The sequence below is a fragment of the Falco naumanni genome, chromosome 5, assembly GCF_017639655.2.
Source record: "Falco naumanni isolate bFalNau1 chromosome 5, bFalNau1.pat, whole genome shotgun sequence".
NCBI classification, from domain to species: domain Eukaryota; kingdom Metazoa; phylum Chordata; class Aves; order Falconiformes; family Falconidae; genus Falco; species Falco naumanni.
Window position 1 is genome coordinate 1400435 of NC_054058.1, and position 19618 is coordinate 1420052.

The 19618-nt window shown below is 43.4% G+C and overlaps 1 protein-coding gene across 1 annotated transcript in view; it reads right to left on the bottom strand.

The window, feature by feature from the left end:
• The window catches only part of CASR (calcium sensing receptor), a 77643-nt gene that overhangs the window by 17576 nt on the left and 40449 nt on the right, over positions 1-19618 (bottom strand). The window contains exons 3-4 of the mRNA XM_040597050.1: positions 15925-16231; positions 12154-13035 (exon numbers count right to left, since the gene is read on the bottom strand). Coding sequence (XP_040452984.1) covers positions 12154-13035; positions 15925-16231 — 1189 coding nt within the window. The remainder of the gene's footprint in view (positions 1-12153; positions 13036-15924; positions 16232-19618) is intronic.

The window sequence follows — 19618 nt, forward strand, 5'->3', positions numbered from 1 at the left end:
GTTATCCTTTGATAAGAACTGAACAACATCCTTGCAAAGCTAGGTAGGTCACTGGACAGCATGACTGAAGGCTAAATGTGTATGACAAATACAATGTGCCGTATGTTGGAAGTAATAATTTAAGCTATTCATAATCTTTACTGGAAACTAAATTAACTAACCACTCAAGATAAAGACATGTTCATTGTTGTAGGCAGCTCAGTAGAACCACTCTGTGATTATGCAGTTGAAAGAGCAAAAAAATACAGTAGGATAAAACCCTAAGAAAATTACACTGAAAATACGGTGCCAATACATACATTGATAGTACAGTTTCCCCTGGAAAACACCGTTAGTTCTGGTCACCTGATCAGAAAAGAAGCATAAAATTAAAGGAAGATTAGACGTCCAGAGGTGGTGATGATAACTCTTAGATCGTCAGTCTGATTTCCACCTGAAGAGAAATGAAATTGTGGGATTGTTTAATTGTTTATGACATATGTAATGATTTGTGGGAAAGCAGAGACCCCTCTCTCTGCAAAGCCAACCGACTTTATTCAAGCCTCCAGGGAAGTACAGGACATCAAGCTGCCATGACAAGGTGTGCTGATTGGCATATTTTAACTGATACTTGGTTTTGTTTGGTTCTGCTTCTGTCCTGGATATGAGATCCCTAGGCAGATGAGAGATCTTGTATCTTCCTCTTCCACTGAGCAGTGCCCTCTGCACAAGGAGGGGCAGCAGCGGTGCTGATGTGGACCCCCATGCCTATGCTGGTTTCTTTGTGAGAGAGGAGCAGGCCCTCCAAGAGAAACCTGCAGGAATTAGGAGAGGAACTCGGACGGACTGTGTTGGAAACACCTCACTCGCTGCTCAGTGGAAGGTGCTTGGTGCCTCCTTTCTCTCAGGTTATGCTGTGCATGCTCAGTATGCTTGGAATCGGATGAAGCCTAGAGCTTCCTGCAGCTAGGGCTGGCAGGACTGCCTGTAACTGGGCTTGATGGGTTAGCTTCTGAGGCTTTCTAGCCAGCAACCAAGGGACATGGCTTTGCTGATTCAAAGCTGCAGCAGTTTCGATGCTTTCTTGACAGTGCAAGGTGACAGCAGTAATAAATTAATAGCTACTACAACAGCAGCAAGTAACTTAAACCAAAAATGTCAAGGGCATGCATTTCAAAATGGGACTAATCTGGTTTAGGGTCAGATTTACTACACTACTATGTTTACAAGGATGCCCAGAAAGAACTCAAACCCACAAGCCTAGTGGATTTCCTAACAAAGGCTGCACAAGTCAGGTCTAACTGAGACACTTTAGAAAATCCCATTAGGTATTTACTGGTGTTTGCAGAGGCCCCAGTGCCATTACAAAACTGGGTCTGAAATGCTTCAGGAGGACCTGTCTGCTGAGTCACAGAGGTTCTCAGAGTAATCAAGAAATTATCTTACAGTATTTTGGTGTCACGTGGCTGGTTTTCCAGACCGATTTAACTATCAGTTAGGAGGCCGCAGGACACAGCAAGGATGAGACCCCAATATTTTGTTTCCTGAAGGTCCTCCAAAACTCAACCACATCCAAAACAGGCCATGTGCACACCTGCTGTTCCAACTGCACTTCTCTATATAGTGCACGTCCTGGGGTTGTACTGCTTAATGCAAAGCTGATAGCTAACAGCACATCACTTAAGCATGCTGTGATAAAGGATAATGATTTTGCTACATGCAATATGACTGGGAAATATAGCAAGAAAGTTTTCATGTGCTTGGCTTTGACTGGATCCACATGATACATGATAAACAGAGGGGGAACATCCTCTGCACACGTCTCAAATACAGGGTTTTTTGAAACCAAATATTTACATAGGAAAACTTAATGTGAAATTCAGTCAACTGAAATTCAGTGCAAATACATTTTTTTTAAGTTAAACTTAAAATGTGACCTTCAAGTCACAGTTCATTTTTAATTGCAATTCCTTTTTTAATGGGAAAAAGAGGAAACGCTTTGACTGTCAAAATGCTTGTTTGGACAGTGTTGTTTCAGTTAACTGCAATTAGTGAGTTTGACTAACTGCAGGGGAGAAGAGAGAAGATAAAAGAGCTTTTTCCTCTAACATTTCCTCCTATTTCTGTTTTCAGTTAAGATCCAGCTGTATGATGGTACCCCAATAGATTTGTATGGTCCAAAGCATGATATTGTACTATTAGTTCCCTAGAGTCCAAAAGAACCCTTCCTCTACAAGCAGCTTCAGGAATTAAGGCATCTGGGGTACCCCCAGTCCGAGTTCAGTGCCGTCCCGACCAGGCTGATCTACTGACTGCAACAGATTTATTCTGGAGAGAAATGGCTGCAGTGACAGCATCTCTCCCCTCCTTACAAATACTGTGAGCATTTATGCAGTTCCTAGTAATCATGGCAAAAATCATGGTTATGAAATGAAAAATTATTTCTGTGGAGGATCCCTAGATGTGGAATATAATGCTATACAAAATCAACCGCTTCTGACAGGTCTCTGCCCCAGTGATGTACAAGTGTAGGTCAGTGATGATGGAGGTCTCTGTATCCAACAGAATGGATGAGCTAGGGGGAAGGACTGAATGACTGTACTGCATGCATGATAAACCTATTATCAGTTCAGAAATTTTGTCTGTGTTCATTAAAATAAAAGCTCATTGATTAAGGGGGAATGATATGTTGCTATTCCCATCATACAAATAAACCTCAAACAGCAGTATTTATTTGGGTGTGCTCTAAAAGCACTAATCCAACACAGACCATTCAAACAAGGTGAAACACAAGTATTATATTCACGGAAAGTAGAACACAAAAGAGAAGAAGAAAAAAATTACCAGCAACATATTAAGGAATTTCTTGAATATATTAAAATGGAAAGGTGTCATGTATGCCAGATGTAAGGCTGTAAGAGACAGCTAAAGAGGATGGAAAGCTAAAGAGATAAAAGATAGAAAGAGAAGGATGAGCAGGAAACCTAAATGAATAAGTTATTGCCCCTGCTATCACAAAATAACCCTGGACATTCTTATCCCAAAGGCACTTGGTTTGGAGCCATAATGTGACATTAACAAATGTAGAAGGTCCTTAAAAAGACATTAGAGAACAGCCCAAGCATTTAAATTGGATCTAAAAGGCTGACAAAACCAGACAGTTCATCACAGCACTCCATGGGCAATAAAAAGAACGCTAATACTGTAGGTTTATGGTATGCGCATAAAAATGCCACTGGCTTTGAATGACAAAGTCAATATAATACCTAATGTTATTCCACAGCAATTCCAGTCCACCTCTCTGGTACACGTGGGCAGTAACGCACTCCCAACAGCCTGCCTCAAATTTCCCTCCACATCAGTCCGTGCAGGGCATGGATCAGAGCTGACCCCTCTTACAGGGGCTTGTGTTTCTGCCCAGTGAGCTGCTCCAGGGGCAGCCTCTGACGGGCTGCAAGCTGCCAAGCAAAGACGGTATCGTAAAAGGCAGAGGGATGTCCTCTCTAACCAAGGGCTGGTTAGCCTGACATCAATCCCAGGAAAAACAATGGGAAAACAAGAGTTGTGCATTGAGGATCAATTAATACAAAATTCTAGGACTGAAACATAATTTCTGCCAGGACATAAGGCTTTCAGGAGTATAGATCTTGTTAAATCCAAGTTTGGTTGACAAACACACCCCTTTAGAAGTGAAATATCTGAGCTTTACATTTAATGTAGAACAAACATTCCTGGATCAATAATTGCCCAACAGATTTGTAAAAACAGGTTTCAACAGAAACAGATCATCAGTTCGTGGGGAATTCCTCCAGCCCCAGTAAACAACTCCCTGCTACCCAGTATGTTCATCCATAACCTGGTAGCAAATACAAAAGCAGTGCTGGGAAAATTTGCAGAAAATGCCTGGATTAAGGTAATGGTAAATAATAATCAGGACAAAGCATTTCCCTCAGATTGCTCTCAAACGTCTGTGTCTAATACAGTGAAATTCAGACCTACACATCAAGGCGTAAAAAATTCAAGCCACCGGCACAGGGAGGGTACCACATCCTGCAAAGTATTACTGACAACTTACCGCGACCTTTCCCTTGCACGCTGCGGCAAGGAAGGCTAATGCAACTGCTGCACGCATAAATGAGGAAGTAATAAGAGTATGTAAATGTGGGATTTTTTTTTTCCTACTGTCTGGCTGTGCTGAGCCTGTTAAAAGTAATACTGAATATATACCAAAAAGAAGGATGAGTAACTGGACAAGATACAGAAATAAAACAGAAAACATATCTTAGGACTAAAAGTCCACTCTGTTTAAATTATCAAGAAAAGACAAAGGAATAATTTGATCTATGTACATAAATACCATATAGAGAAAAGTGATGTGTACTTCATCTGAACTTTTAAATCTAATAGAGCATGGCCAAGTAAGGACCAATGAAACTAAAGGTCAGTTAAATCCCAGCTAGAAATAAGACAAGATCTGTGACAAGAGATGTGACCTGCCACGGATCATACTAATAAAAAAAAGTCTACTAGTCAGCATGTCTTTGGGGAAAACAAATCTTGCTAAACACCAGCTTGACTGGCAAACACAGCCCTTCAGAAGGGAAATACTCAGGCTTTATGCCCAATGTGAAGCATCCCTCAGCTTCATCGAGATTACTTTCCTGAATGTGTTGTAAATTTAGATAGTTTATTATACAAAGGATTTCAAACTGCCTGACCATTTGGAAAGTAACTTCATTGGAACATTTTTTAGGTTCCTATTAAGGTTTTGTGGACAGAGATGGTCTCTGGACAGACAAAGGCGAGGCACAGGTACAGTGGGAGCTGCCAGTGCTGTCAGATGGTATTTTGTACTGTACTGTATGCTGCTGTCTTACCTACAGCCAGGATACGAAAGAACCATCACGGTGACCTAGTCTAGACTTGCCACAATTGCTTTGTTTTTCCACTTGTAACAAATAGAATATGGAGAAATCCATTTGTTACAATGGCCCAGGGTGCTGTGTATGTATATTGTATGTATATATATATGTGTATGTATAATGGCGGAGGATCTACTGGCAGATCTGTTGGCAGAAGTCCTGACTGAGTAAATGATGCTCTTGGGAGGTCATAGTACTGCATGGTAACTGCTATGGTGAAGTACCTGAAAGCTTAACATAGGGCTCATTATATTAATGTAAGTATAAATTTAATACTAAATAATAGGTAATTAATTGTCCAATTATTAAATCTACTAACAGAGCCAATGGTTATCCTAAAAGCTCAGTGTTTTCACTTAGCATAATTCACACATAATATTTTGCATGATCAAAATCTGATTGAAATGTCTTCCGGGAGGCGTTTAACGCTGTCTCTACCCAGCTGTGCAGAGAATGAAACTGTATGTGTCTCTGCAGCCGTTTGCTGTCGCTTCCTTCTAACAGCCCGTTACGGATCGGTCGCTTCAAAGTCCCAGCAAGGTCTGAAACTGCATCCTGCACAGAACGCTGCTGATATTGATTTGAAGAACTGTGCCTTCCTCTAGGCCAGGAGGAATTCATAGCTTTTGACTGTAAATTTGCTCCTATTTGGAACTATAGGATGAATTACTTCAATGCTTGGGTAAGCTGCCTTTCTCTGTTAGAGAAGCAACTGATACTGCGTACTTGGTGTCATTTCTTGTAACAAAATGATGGTCATTCATCAAATCTGAGTTCAATGGTTACTTATAATCTATTCAAGATCTATTATCAATTTAGGGGAAAAGAAAGAAAGAAAAAAAAAAAAAGAGTCCTAAAGTTTCCTATAGTCACAATTTGTTGACTGAATTCATGTAACTGTTTTGGACATTCAGACTGGGCATCTGTTGCAAGCACAGGCATAGTTCCCATCAATGGTCAGCTGAAGTCCCAGTGAATTCACTCTAACTGTGATTGGGCACACATTCCACTTGGATACTAGCTTAAAACTGTTTTTTTCCATTTCCTTTACCAATATAACTCTTGGCCAACAAAGAAATCTCCTATCAAAGCTTTGATTTCTACAGTTCCTAAATAACTTCATGTAATTCCTCTCAGAGATGCAGGTAAAAGTCCTTTCTGAGCAAAGTATTGCTTCTGGTCTAGTGGGGAGATCATTCTTTTAATTCTACAAGGCAAAAGGGTCCTTTATCTGCCATAACAGGTAATTTTTTCTCCTTCCTCCAAACTTCACCCACTGTGTGGAGCAATACCAGTCCTTGATAGTGCATGGAAGCTCACTTTGGGGATAAAACTACGTGGCTAGTTAGTAAAGCATCTGTGAAGATGGCTGACCACCTAGAAAGAAAAGAAAGAATAAAACTGCTACAATTACCATGCTTTTGAAGTTAGCTTCAACCCCACCTTGGGATAAATGGAAATCAGTCAAGTCAGAGGAATGATACAAATGAAACTGAATTTTTGATAAATCCACTGCTTCCTCACCTCACTTTCTGAGTGCCTTTAGGGGGCTCACAAGGTGCCCTTTGTCACCAGGTCCGTTTGTGAGTAGTATCAGGAAAGGTCAGTCCTAGAAGCAACTTTATATCTTTTTGTGTAACAGACATGCTGTGCCTTAGTAAAAGATACTGGTGTCTTGGTAATTCAAGGGGCAATTATTATCTGAAGTCATTACAGATAGAGACATTATGCAAGCATCTCATGGAGCCTTCCCTGAAATTCCCAGGTCCAATATAGGCTGCAAAACTGACTTCTTTTCCCCAAGTGAAAATGAGCTTCATAAATATTTTAAAATGCTTCTTTTCAAATACAAGTTTTGTTGTATTGCAGCGTGTAAGTGACTATATTCAAAATGACTTTTATGAAAAATTCAGCATGTTTTGGGGTGGGCAGGAATACTGCTGGTTTTGTCATCAGGCAGTGTATGCTACCCTGATTTGGAAGAATCTCAGCCATTCTTCACCACGTAATTAATAACCACAGCTGCTTACTTCATGACATAGAGGTTGTGTATTTGCTGCATGCAGTTCATTTATCTTTCTTCTAGCAACTCTGTTGGGGCGATGGTTTCACTGTGCATTTTGTATTGGTGATGTTACAGGCCTGACCCCCCCTTCAGTCAGGTCCAGTTAAGTCTTTCTCCTTTTAGTTGCAGAGACATCTAAATAATATTCCATTGATTGTTTGCTTGGTTGAAGAGCTCACAAGCGATGCTCTCAGCTGATGGCAAGCTGTTATCTCCAAATAAGCATGAATAAGCGATCATCTGTTATTGCCCTTGTGGGGAAAATAGCTGTGTTTGCTCTATCGGCCCACGCATTTCTGTGTGTGGCTCAGGTTGTCTGCCTCCCAGTTTGGTCTCCCACAGCAAAGGCACACTGGTGAAATGCTTGCTTTCTGTTCATAACACATCTATTTCCAGTGCATTTGTAACGCGGACTAGGTGAGGTTTTGCAGCTGCCTGATATTCACCAGCTTCCACTGTCTTCATTGCAGTTCTGCCTGAACCGAATTGTCACGCCAGCCTCAGTTCTGATAATGTTTCATTCACTATACCACAAAGCAGCTGTTTTCCATGCACCACCTTAATTGTTCCAACAGGCCTATATAGTTCAACAGACACAGAACTGATTAGGTAAGTTGTTAGGCTCAAAGGTCTGGAGAGATGTATGTAATCTAAGGCATCATCCACTTCTTTAAAGCCTTGCAGAATCAATTTCCAGCCAGCTAGAAATACCTGAATGTAAAGCTGGAGAATGCACCAATCCATTTTTGCCTCTTCATAAGGTGTATCACCAGGGCAGGGGAGGGAGGAGTTGGCTGGGAGGTGCACAGGTGTCATAAAAAACATTAGGTGTTGCTAGGTGAAGTCAATTTCTATTTGCCTTTATTTTGTGGAACAGCATATAGCAGCTTTTCACTAAGTCTGAGGTCAATCAAATTTCTAGGCATAGAATAATTTACATGAGCACAATCTTTAACCTGCTAATCATTAAGAAAGGACATTTTTCAGCCTGCGCAGCATGCTTTGCCTTGCTGCCTAGGAGAGCTATCTCGTTTTTCACTTATGAACCTGCCAAAGTTCACAGCCTCCAGGTAACCACAACCTAACAAATGGTCCGGGAGTGTGCTGCAGGGTGTTCTGCTACGTCACCCTGGGGCTGCGCACCTTTGCCTTCCCGAATCCACAGGAGCCTGCCGTCCACGCTGGGCAGCAATGCTTTTGTGTGAGACAGAAGGAGAGGTCCTCCCACTGCTTGAGGGCCATCAGCAAGAAGCCAGCTGAAGGGGCTGAAACACAGAGTGAACTATGTCTGAAGAAAAGACAGGTTTGTCCTCCTCGTGCACAGAAAGAATGTGAAGTAGTAAATATTTGCTCTGAAGGACGGATTAGGATCCCCTACTAGTTTTACCCTTATTTTTTGCAGGACTGTTTAAAATGAGAGAGAGACACCAGAGAGGCTCCTGCAAACGCCCCAAAGGGTTATAAATCTTTGCTCAGAGGGGCACTGAAGAAAGAACAGATGGACTTGCTGTTAGACATGAACATGGGAACAGCCATGTGAGCAGAGACCAAAAAAATGAAGGAACTTGAGGGACACAAGAAATTTAATCTAGGAAGATATTAAGAAAAAAGGGCTTCAAAAGCAGATTGTTTGAGCTGCTGTGGAGAAACAGGGCAAAGAGGCAGGGAATGTCGATAGAGGCAGCATCAGTACAGGGATCCTGAGTCCTGTCCCATCTCTTGCCGTACCTTCCCACTGCTATTCTGTAGCTTATGGGAGAGCCTGTATTGGGGGGAGGCCAGTCCATGAACCAGAGCCACACACAGAAATAGCCCTACTCACTACAGACTCCTAAAAACCCCACAGCCCACCAGCAGAAGAGAATGGGCATCAGATAATCAGATGTGATGTGTTCCTTTAAGAGGATTCTTTCTGTTGTACTATTTGTAGTCATGTGCTTTAATCCTTGGTGCTTTGTGTAAAATTTTGCCTTTTCCAAACATAACAGAAGTTGCTTATACATTTTGTTCTGGATTGCTCTGCACCTTTTTGTTACCTGAACAAAACACTACAAAAAGAAGTAATTAATCTGATCTTGATCGGTATTGTGCAGGACACGATAACGGCATGCGCAGAGAATGCTATCTGCTCTTTGCAGGCATCTCGCAAAGGTGTGCCCCTGGATTATCTTCTGCCTTGCAGCAGGGTAGGTTCTTAGAATGTGACAGCTGCAGCCATATACATTACTCAAAGAAGGGCAGCACAGACATCCTATTAAAGTCTGTAATTTTCTGTAGAGTACAGAAGTGTCAGTTTTCCCATTCTCAGACACAGGGCTCCAAACCCCGCGGGCAGCACCATGTGTGGAGTGAGTGGCACAGCTGCTGCCTGGAAGCTGCCCTGCCTGCTCGCCAGCTCTGCCTGCGCCCGCATCTCTGCACCCGCTGCGGCAGCCTGCGAGCTGGGGCTCACCGGTCCCGTCTCCAGGGGGGATGCCTGCAGCCAGCTTCAGAGGTGTTGGTAAAACAAAAGGAAACAGGACTGGGTTTATGGACAGGGTCTGTTGCAGACCACTAACTTGAGTGGAGAAAATCAGTAAGCAGCTTCCTAAACCAGTACCTTTAAGTGAGTAGAGAAGGAAGTTGTTAGTATTTGACATTTCAGCTTGGGAGACACAGAAATATGCCGTGCTCCCCACGCTGAAACATACACAGTGCTTTCTTAAACTGGAGATGGTGAATTCTCAACAGGAGAACTGCACCCAGTTTAACCAACTCACAGAAATTCTGTGCTAGGTTTCCTGCTGTCCAGTTCAAACAAACTGATCACTGAGGAAAAAATGTTATTTTTATATAGAGACCCACACAAACACCCTCCACTAATTATATAAAACTGTTGCTCCAAAAGGTTTGTATTATGAGTACATAAAATTAACAATTAGCAGACAATAAGTAAATAATTACTCATATGTGTTAATAGGGTAGCACCACTGAAGGACAACAAAATTATATGGTACATAACTAAATTGTGAAACGCACCATTTGCCCTCTCCAGCCACCGACCCCACTGGCAAGGGCTGCTCTAGGCAGGGGCTCAGGCTAATGGAACCACGGGTTCACTGGGTTTGCCTTATCCGTGCCACGCACCGCCCAGGCAGCAATGGCAGTGATGGCAGCAATGGCAGTGATGACAGCGATAGCAGGCACCACCACCAGCTGCTGCCTCCAGCCCCAGGCACAGAGGCTTCCCAGCGCTGCCCTCCCTCCCTCAGGTCGCTTCCTACCAAGAAACCCTTGAGCCAATTGTGAGAAGAGGGAGCAGGCACCGACCACTGGCCGAAGTACCCCTCAAAATGAGATTGTCTTTAGTAGAAAGATTTTCTTCTGTCTGGTTGTCAGATACGGCTCTGGAGATGCTGGAGGATGCACGTTTAATGTGAGTTGAACTCATTGTCCCCAGGGCTGAGGAAACCTTCCCAAGGGTAATGAGCCGCAATGCCTGATATGAAGTAGGTGTGCACACAGATTTGGCATTTACCTGCTATTCATGTGTTTGATTTTGAAATGAACTGAAAAAATGCACAAATATCAAATATGCCTGACGGCCAACACCACCTAATGGTGGTCATTTCAAGTATAGCCTGTTCCTTTGTGTCACCCACTATTCCTGCCCAGTCCTGTTAACCCCACATACTCTTTCTCAATGCCGATTGCTTCATTTAAGGCAAGTATGCATACCCAACAGTCCAGATCAGCAGGATGCTTTACATTTGATACAGCCATCCTTCAGCACCAGATAAGCAACACAGAAATGAGAAGACATTTTTCTCGATTGTGGAATCCTCAACAAACATCACATTCTTTTACTTAGCTATGGTATGAATATCCTGCTTTACTTTCCAAGTTGACAAGATATAAGGGAACAAATTAAAAATATATTTATTCTGGATCATTTTTACCCGCACAGTGAAAGCTAAATCTGTCTGTCACTCGCCCACTTCTGCCAGTACGCTCCTGAAAAGCCAAAGGCAGAAACCTCACAGACGGCCACTAAACCAGAGTCAACCCCCGCACTCATCAGCTTTGAGTAAAGTGGTTTCGGTAAACCCAAATCAGGCACCTATACCAATGCAGGTTTCCCATAAATGCCAAGATAAAGCTTTTTGCTTTGATCTGACCGGTGCTTTTGGGCTGACCAAGACTGGGCAGGAACCGAACTGCAGCTCCCACAGGTGAATGCTGACCCACCATCTGCAGTCTGTGGCACCCACAGCCTTTATTCTGGTGAGGATATCCTGAACAGAGGAAATTACACAGGTGAACAGGATGATCCTTATATTCACCCATGTTGCTCTGATCTCAGGCACATTTGGGCTGAAGTTTTCTGTGATGACTAGAATGGGGCAGACAGAATTTGCTATGTATTTGCCATGTCTTCATTTGATAGCTTTACAAGCTCATTCTGTTACTTGAGAATGCAGTAGATATTAAAATCACACTGGATAGCACAAACAAACATATCGTAAGGTACAGAGTATTCATAACAGATCAGAAGACAAAATGCCAGAATACCACCCATGTGCCAGTGGACAGAGCGCATTGAATGAATGGGTAAATGTGACTAAGTCATTAGTATCGTTTTCTCAGTTCACAAATATCACTGCCAAATCAAAGCAGCTATCTATTATTTGCTCAATAGCCACATGTTATTTTCCTTCATTACCCCACCTGACCTAGTTTGATTCTATATAAGCTTAAAATGGGGGGTAAAAGTAGAGCCCGTATGGAAAATTGCTGTGGGATTGCAAAAGACATAGAGCTTGCCAAACAAAATGAACTCTAAAAACTGTTTTCCTTGTTTATGTGCTCTCTTCAGGGCCTCTTGTTTATGTAAGTCTCAATATATGATCAAGTTACCTTGCGTCAGCCAGGCTGTGGAAATTGTCTGTGTGTGCACTTTTGGCCCATAGTGAATGCAAGAAAATCTAACTTAGTGTAAGCCCTAACTGCAGGCAAACCTAACACAACTTACCTTACATTCCCTGCAGGGTGAGGACGTGCACCTGACTCGCACACAGTGAATGATATGCTACATTCCAGGAGCCTTATGCTGTGTCCAAGACCCAGGGCTATGAAGGGCACCCTAAAAAGGCATCCAGGTCTTTTTTCTGCAAGCATATTGCACAGGCATGCAACTGAAGGACTTACCTGCCATGCCTCAACCTTCTTAATGTCTGCACAGGATCCATTAGTGAAGAGCCCTTTCCCGGGGGTACAGGTATATATATCCTGCAAGGCATGGGCAATAGAATATACTGCCAAATACACATTATAGGATATCCGCAAGTGTGTGTAGTCCATGTACGGTGTCTCCACACTGGTGATGTTCTCATCTCCTGTGCATGGAGGTCGGAAGGCAGCTGTTCCATTTCCAGGTCCCAGTCCCTCCTCATGGCCCTTGTGGAAGGAAGTTGAAGCTGGAGAATTTTTGGACCCATCGGGGAGATAGCAGTTAAACGTCTCCTCCCAAAACTCCTTAGCAAAGCCATTGTTAGTGGACTTCTTGGGATGTACCTTCTGCAAGAACTCACGAAAGCCCGGGATCTGTCCTGCCTTCAGTGCAAACCCAATGGTGCTGCCGATGACACGGAAGAACTCCGGCATGGCTATCAGGGACGAGCTGGCCCAGGCCTCGCTCGCCAGCCAGATCTTGCCAGTGATGTTCCGCCTGACGATCTCTTTGATGAGAGGCTCCAGGTCTGGGCCACTGGAGAAAACAACAATCACCCTTGCTGTAGAGTTCTGGATGACCTCCACCACCTGCTGGATCTCCTCTTCATCCGAGTATTGAGAGATGAGCTCACTAAAATCAATGCAGATATCTCTCTCCTCTGCCTCCTCCCGAAACTTTTCAATCCCTGGCCGGCCATAGTCATCGTCGGCTGCAATTGTTCCCACCCAGTTCCAGCGAAAGTACTCGATGATGTCTGCCATCGCTGTGGCCTGATGCTCATCATTGGGGATCGTGCGGAGGAAGGACTTGAACTGGTTCTTATTGCTCAAGAGACGGCTGGATGAGGCATAGCTGACCTGTGAGAGCACAGTAAACAAGTAAAACACACTATGATGTGAACTGCCTGGGAATAAATTGCCTACTTTTACTTAGCATCACTGTCAACCTCGGAGGGGATAAGAGAAAGCTGAGCAACTGTGGAACCTCGGAGGGGATAAGGGCAAGCTGAGCACCACACTGGCAGCCATGTACTCTTAGCCTGGGGCTGCATGATCCACTCTGAGAGTCTGTATGTTCGTGTAGCTGTGACTCTCTTACAGAGGTAGACCTACAGGAGCTTGGACCCGAGAGGCTGCAGCAAGCTCGTGTCCATCTGTAAGGTCAAGGATCTAAAGGAGAGAGACACTGTCACTAGCTTGGAGGAATGTCAAAGAGGTAAGTCACGGGTGGCCTACACAACCCTCACCACAATTCCTGCCAAATCCAGAAACAAGAAGAATATATCTTTTAGATAAAGGAGGACAAATGCAAGTTTCCTCTGTCCTGAACCAGACATGAGACAGCAGGTTGGTACCGCCATCCTGAACCTACTCTGTCTTTTCTTGCCACACACTGCTGTCCCCATGCTTAAACAGGCTCCACCAGGCACTATACACGTTATATACAATCCCTGCCAGCTGAGGTAAGAAGAATGTGATGTATATCGGTTGCCTTGATCTGGTGGAGCATATGTTAATGCTTGTCAATGCTACCTTAGCAGTATTTCCTGATGCTGGCCAGAATCAGCAAAGATGCCAGTAGGTGTTATTCCATGCCCCATGAGCCACTGTGTTTTACAGTTAAAATGGGATTTTATTTCCTATTCTAAAACTATCAAGAAATATATATTTTTTTCCTAATTAGAACGACTGCCATATGCTCTTAAGATTTAATTTGGATTTTCTACAAGTAGGAAAAAAACCCATAAAACCCAGAAGAGAATATTTTAAAGATCTGGAGAACCTTTAAAACTCATTTATCTTTGCATTTTGAGATTGGTATCTGAACTCTTTAGGACTGACTTTCATTTGAAAGTCTTCCATAAACAGTTCAATTTGTACAAAGTGGAAATTTACAGAAAAACTTATCTCCTCCTTAAACTTTGGCATTTAATTTTCCTGCAAGGAGAACGAAGAGGAGGTCTCCTGGTGCAGTTTCAAAGGCTGCAGGAGCAGTGCTACTCATCTCCTACAACCTCCTGCCAGGAGGTACAGGCAAGATACCCCCAGCTCTGCAAGGTACCCTGCTCCCACATGGGCTGTGAGGGTACACTGAGGTGAGATTTTGAGAAACAGAACAGAAGTCATAACATTTTCAGTTTCTATGTCAACAGAATGAGTAATGAGCCTTACATTAATTGTAAAATATACCTCCAACCTGGACTGAAATGCAGGATCTGTTACACATGCATTTGCTAATGGCCCTGCTATAAATGACATCAATAATACAAATTCTAATGCCACACAACAACTCCCAGTTTAAAAGCCTGCTTTCAGTTGCCATGCTTTGGCCAGCTGGCTGAGATTTCTTGCCAGAACTGAACCTCCTGACACCTACCCATTTCTGCAACCTCTGGGTAAGGCTGCTGCCTCGTAGTACAGATACTGTTCCCTGTTCAAAGGGAAAGTCTGAGAACCGCAAACACCTCTTATGTTCAGTCCAGCCCACCAACCTGTCTTAGCTGCCCTTGCTCACCTGGCAATGTGATGTGTAAGTCAACAATATCCCTTAAAACGCCATCATGGTATTTATCACACATCACCTTCCAGTGCCACTCTGGGCAATACCTAGATAACAAATATTTGACTTAGCTTAAACTATTCTTGCCCTGCTCGGTCCATTTTTTCAGACTCTGTGCAAGAGTCAGACTGATAACATTAAATAGACAAGATGTGTTGGTGTGCACCAGGCAGTCAAGAATCCTTCCTTCTCCACCTATGGTGCAGATGGGAACTGGAGCCCCGACTGAGGCAAAGATCTATCCTCTCAGGACACACTGAGAGTGCAGTGTGACACAATCTTGTTACAAGGACTCTTGTGGGCTCTGGTACCTGTGTTTGTTTTAGAAGAGGAACTGGAAATGTTAGGCTATACAAGGCCAAGCACTTTTTCCAAAGTTTTCCTTGGTGTGGAAATCTAAAATCAAGAGCCACAACGTTAAGCTATAGTATACCAGCCTTATACTTTGCTTAGGGTCTTGGCAGAGCAACAAGCTTGTTAAACAAAAGGATGGGACTATAGATGCTGGCACTGGCCCCAGTAGAGCCAGCATACAGGGAGAAGGATGCTGCGACACGAGCTGGCAGAACTACACCACCACACAGATGACCCCAGGATAAGGGGGGGACATATCCACATGCTTTCACAACCTCTGTTTTGGAGGCCCTAGAGCAAAAGAAGATGGGTCAGCCCAGAAGAAACCTTCGCAGCACCTGAACAGCACAAGCAACGACTTTAGAGACCACCTACTTGAATGATCAGAGATGCTGAGCGACCTAAGAATAGCTGGCAATGACTGAGCTCTGCCTTACATGGGCTCTGTGGTAGTTGGGCATGACTAGACAGTGACCATGGTGAAGGAACATCACAACTAACATATCAAGGCTGGCAACTGCCAATGACTGACCTAAACCATCCACGTTCACAGACTAAACCACTCTAGAGGACCGTAGTCCTCCTAGATTAAGTTGCTATTGGCTGAATGTTGTTATTGGCTGCTTCGTAACCTTTGTGTTTGAGAATTGGAAATTGCTAGCAAGACATATTTCGACCATAAGACACACACCCTACCCCCCATCCCATTTTGTATTGTTTCTCTCCCTGAGGTTCTATTGGAAACGGCAAAGATTAAACAAGTTTTGTTCAATGTCTGCAGAGCAGACAGGCAGGCCATTTCTCTAACCTAGACTAGCGAGGTGAAAGCGTACCTGAGGTATGTAAAAGAGTCCCAGCAGATTGGCCACAGCGGTAGAGATGCCAGAGCCGGTTGCCCCCACGACTGCAATGGTGGAAGGGATATGTTCTGAGCAGTTGCAGAACTCATCCAGGTTCAAGGAGTCTATCTTGTTCTGGGCCACAAAACTCAGGGTGGCCTCCAGGGCTTTAGAGACTGTATTGCAAGTGTCAAATATCCTGTATCCCAAGGTCATGTTGGGAAGGAGAGTTGGGCTACTGTTTATTTCTTCTATAGCAAAGATCATAGCCTGGAGCCAGCGGAAGCCTCGGAAATTATACCTGGAGGAGCAAAAATAAAAATAAAATAGAGTAAGAAGGAGGGAAACAGAGGAACGGAGACCAGGGCTGAGACAGAGTGAAGAATTCTAGACACAAAAGGCAAAAGCAACTTACGCTATTTCTTGCATCCTGCCAATTCTGGAATTTTGCTTTTGTCTTCGGTGGTTACAGAAGAGGCGTGCATGTGCTACAAGATTTTGTTCTGATTTTCAGCTTTTCAGTTTGGGAGCTCACTTCAGAGGCTGTGAGGATGAGATGAACTTAGTTCAAAGTCCCCTACAGCCTGGGAGAGTTGAATGAGAGCATTCCTGGGGTCTTGGCTCTGGCCTGTCCCTTCTGCTCAGGACCCTAAACCTGGATTTCATGATTCCTGAGCAAATGCTCTGACACAAAGCTACACCTACCAGGTTTCCTTCCAGGCTCCCCTGACATGTTTCTGAATGCAGATGGCAGTGTCTGCTAAGCCTGTGCTGCGCGGTGCTGCCAGGGAGGTGGGCTCAGCCATGCTCCATGTCAGCTCCTCATGGCTTTAGGCAGGCAGAGCAAGCTGAGGCACAGCGCTGGCGTGCTGCGGGGTGCACAGGGGGCTAGCAGCTCAGCTCACAGAAATCTGGCCTCACATCACACACTTCACATAGTGAGAGAAAGCACAGTCAACCTGTTTGTACCAGTGAACACAGACATGCTATACATGTAAATCCCACTGTAACTTGCTAACTTGTTAATTAGATACTTCAGCGCTTTCATTGAAGGAATAACTTTTCTCATTATTATGGTGCCCTCATACATTTCCTTTAGACATGAGCTCAGAAGATGCCTTCAGAACTGGCCTGTGAAACTGAAAATGTGTTTTTTGAAGCCTCTTCTATTCTCTAAAATGGAGAAGCTGAGTTTTCTGACTCTCAGCTGTGCATGGAACTAACCCAGAGTGGGGGTGCAGTGGCAAGTGTGCTGCAGGACTGGGGAGTCCCTGGTTGGAGGACTGCATGGGCTGGCAGCAAAAGAAGTTGATGCTGAGTGATGACTACTTATCCAAAAAAGAGAGAAGCTCCTTCATGTAAAGCAGCAGGAAGAAAGTAGCTTTGATACATGTTAATTTGCAGGTTTTACTTACTGTGTTTTGTCCCGTAAAGTTGCATAAGCAACCAGCTGTGTGCCTGTGAAGCTGCCATGTTTTAGGGTAATTCAGCTGGAACAGCAGGATCTTTCATGAACTGAAACCTGCCCTTCCTTGCAATGCACTATGCGTCAGGATAGCAGTTAGTTTGCAGTTTTGTGTTGAGTTGCAGCTGAAAACAGGAAAGTGTCAAAGCTGTTGTGCTTGAGATCCACTGGGAAAACTGACGGGTCCCAGAACTGGAAGAGCCTGGGAAAACAGCCTGCCCAAGATATGATTCTATATGAAATGGTACATTTTAGGTTTCACGAGTGCCATTTTGAAATGCTTTGAGAGATGTTTCCATTACCAAGGTGAAGATTTCTAAAGATAAGCTTCATGAAATCACAGACTTTCAACCTCTGAGATGCATGACCTGAAGATTTTTAAATTGCTGGATTAAACTAATTGCTTCCAAAGTTGATGTTAGCTATGTCTGACTTCTTCAAAGCTGAATTAACATAGCCACATTATTTCCATTCCAGGAGTTATATCTGATTCATCCAGGATCAGAATGTCTAAAGATATCACATCTAAGGTTTATCTTTAAATCTTAAAAACTGCATTTACTCAACTCGATTTCACCTGCTCCAGACATCTTTTGCCAACTTCCAAATGAGGTTCTGCCCTGATGCTGCACCTCAAAGTCCAGACAGCAGGGTTTTAGTACAGATCTCTTCAAGTTGAAAAGTTTGAGGCCAATGCAAATCCTTAGTTCTATCTTATGACCAAAGGGACAGCTAGCTTTTGTAAGATCACTCTTTAGAAAACAGACACCCTTTAGAACACAGGAGTGTGCGTTACCGTTAGAAGTGACTTGGTCATTTAGATTATTTTTTGCTCTATCTCCAAACCATTAAGGAGAAAGATGCAACAGAAGAACTCTGAAATAAAAGGGCAAGTCTCAATGTGAGCAAGGCAGTGAGTGTCGTGTACAGAAAAAAGACATGCTGGGCACATCGTGTTGCCTCACGTGGTCAGTAATGCACACTGGGATGAATGGCAGCAAAGCAGGGTCTTGTGACACTTCTTAAAAAGCTAAATGTGTCTACAGATACTTCTAATTAAAATGAAAATAGGATTTGAAGCAGGAACTATATTCAGGTTCCTCATGTAGGAGAGAAAAATATGAAAGCATTTTCTATTTAAAGGGAAGACTGCTGAGAAGCTGGGAAGTTCAAAGGTACCACTGTACTACCTTGAAAAGCTTCACACATTTGAGTACATGTAGAAGTATATTTAATCCTGCTCACATTAAATTATACAGGTGGAGTATGACACAAAATTATTTTGCCTGCTTGACAGCATTTTGACTTAATATTTTTTTTAAGACCACAAGGTGGTATCTTCAGATGGTATGTTTAGAAGCAGTAAGAGCTGGACTGTCTTCCCTTTGATTTCAAAGGAGGTATTTGCCATTTAATTCAGCAAAGGCAGACTAAGGTCCATGTTAACACAGCTGCTTTTTTTTTCCTTTCTGACATACGCTCCTCATGAACATTTATTTACAGCATAAGGACCGTACTTCAGGGACTTGAATTTGGGTTGGTTTTATTATGGAGGGGAAAGGCAGGTAGGTTTGTTTTGTTTTTTTTTCTGGAAGCTAGATTCCAAAATGTCTTTGAAATTATTTTGATAATTCACCTCAAGCTAGCCTGGGCAGGAGACCTGCAGTTCTTTTCGGTTGCACCTGTGCTGACAGCCGCATCAGCAGATCAAGAGAAGAGGATCAGAGGGGGTGGGGACAAACACACCTCGCTCTGTCTTCTCTCATACCTGATAGAGCTAGACAAAGTCTCATTTTGTTAACTGATACGGTGTTGTTATCAGTACTGTAACACAGATACGGTTAGATGAAGGCAGTGCCACTAAACTGGTCTAAGTGAAGCGAAGTTACACAATTCCTTCAATCCCTGTGAATGGAAACTGTGTGGGTAAATTCTCTCCTGTTGCTCTAAGGCCCCAGCAAGGGGCTGCAGACAGGTTCCTCTTGGCTTGGTGCGTACATGGGTGATGGTTAAGAGCAGCCTTTGAACCCGGCAGCAGGTTACACCGATGCAGCTGACCTGTGCTATGCTGCTGCAATGACTAATACGACTAGTCACTGGAATGCTCTGTCAACCATGCAGAAACCTGACTGGTAATTTCCATGAAGAAATTGCAAAGGATTTGCTAACAGAAGCAAACTTTTATTTAGATTTCCAGAATCTTTAAATAGCCACTGATACTTT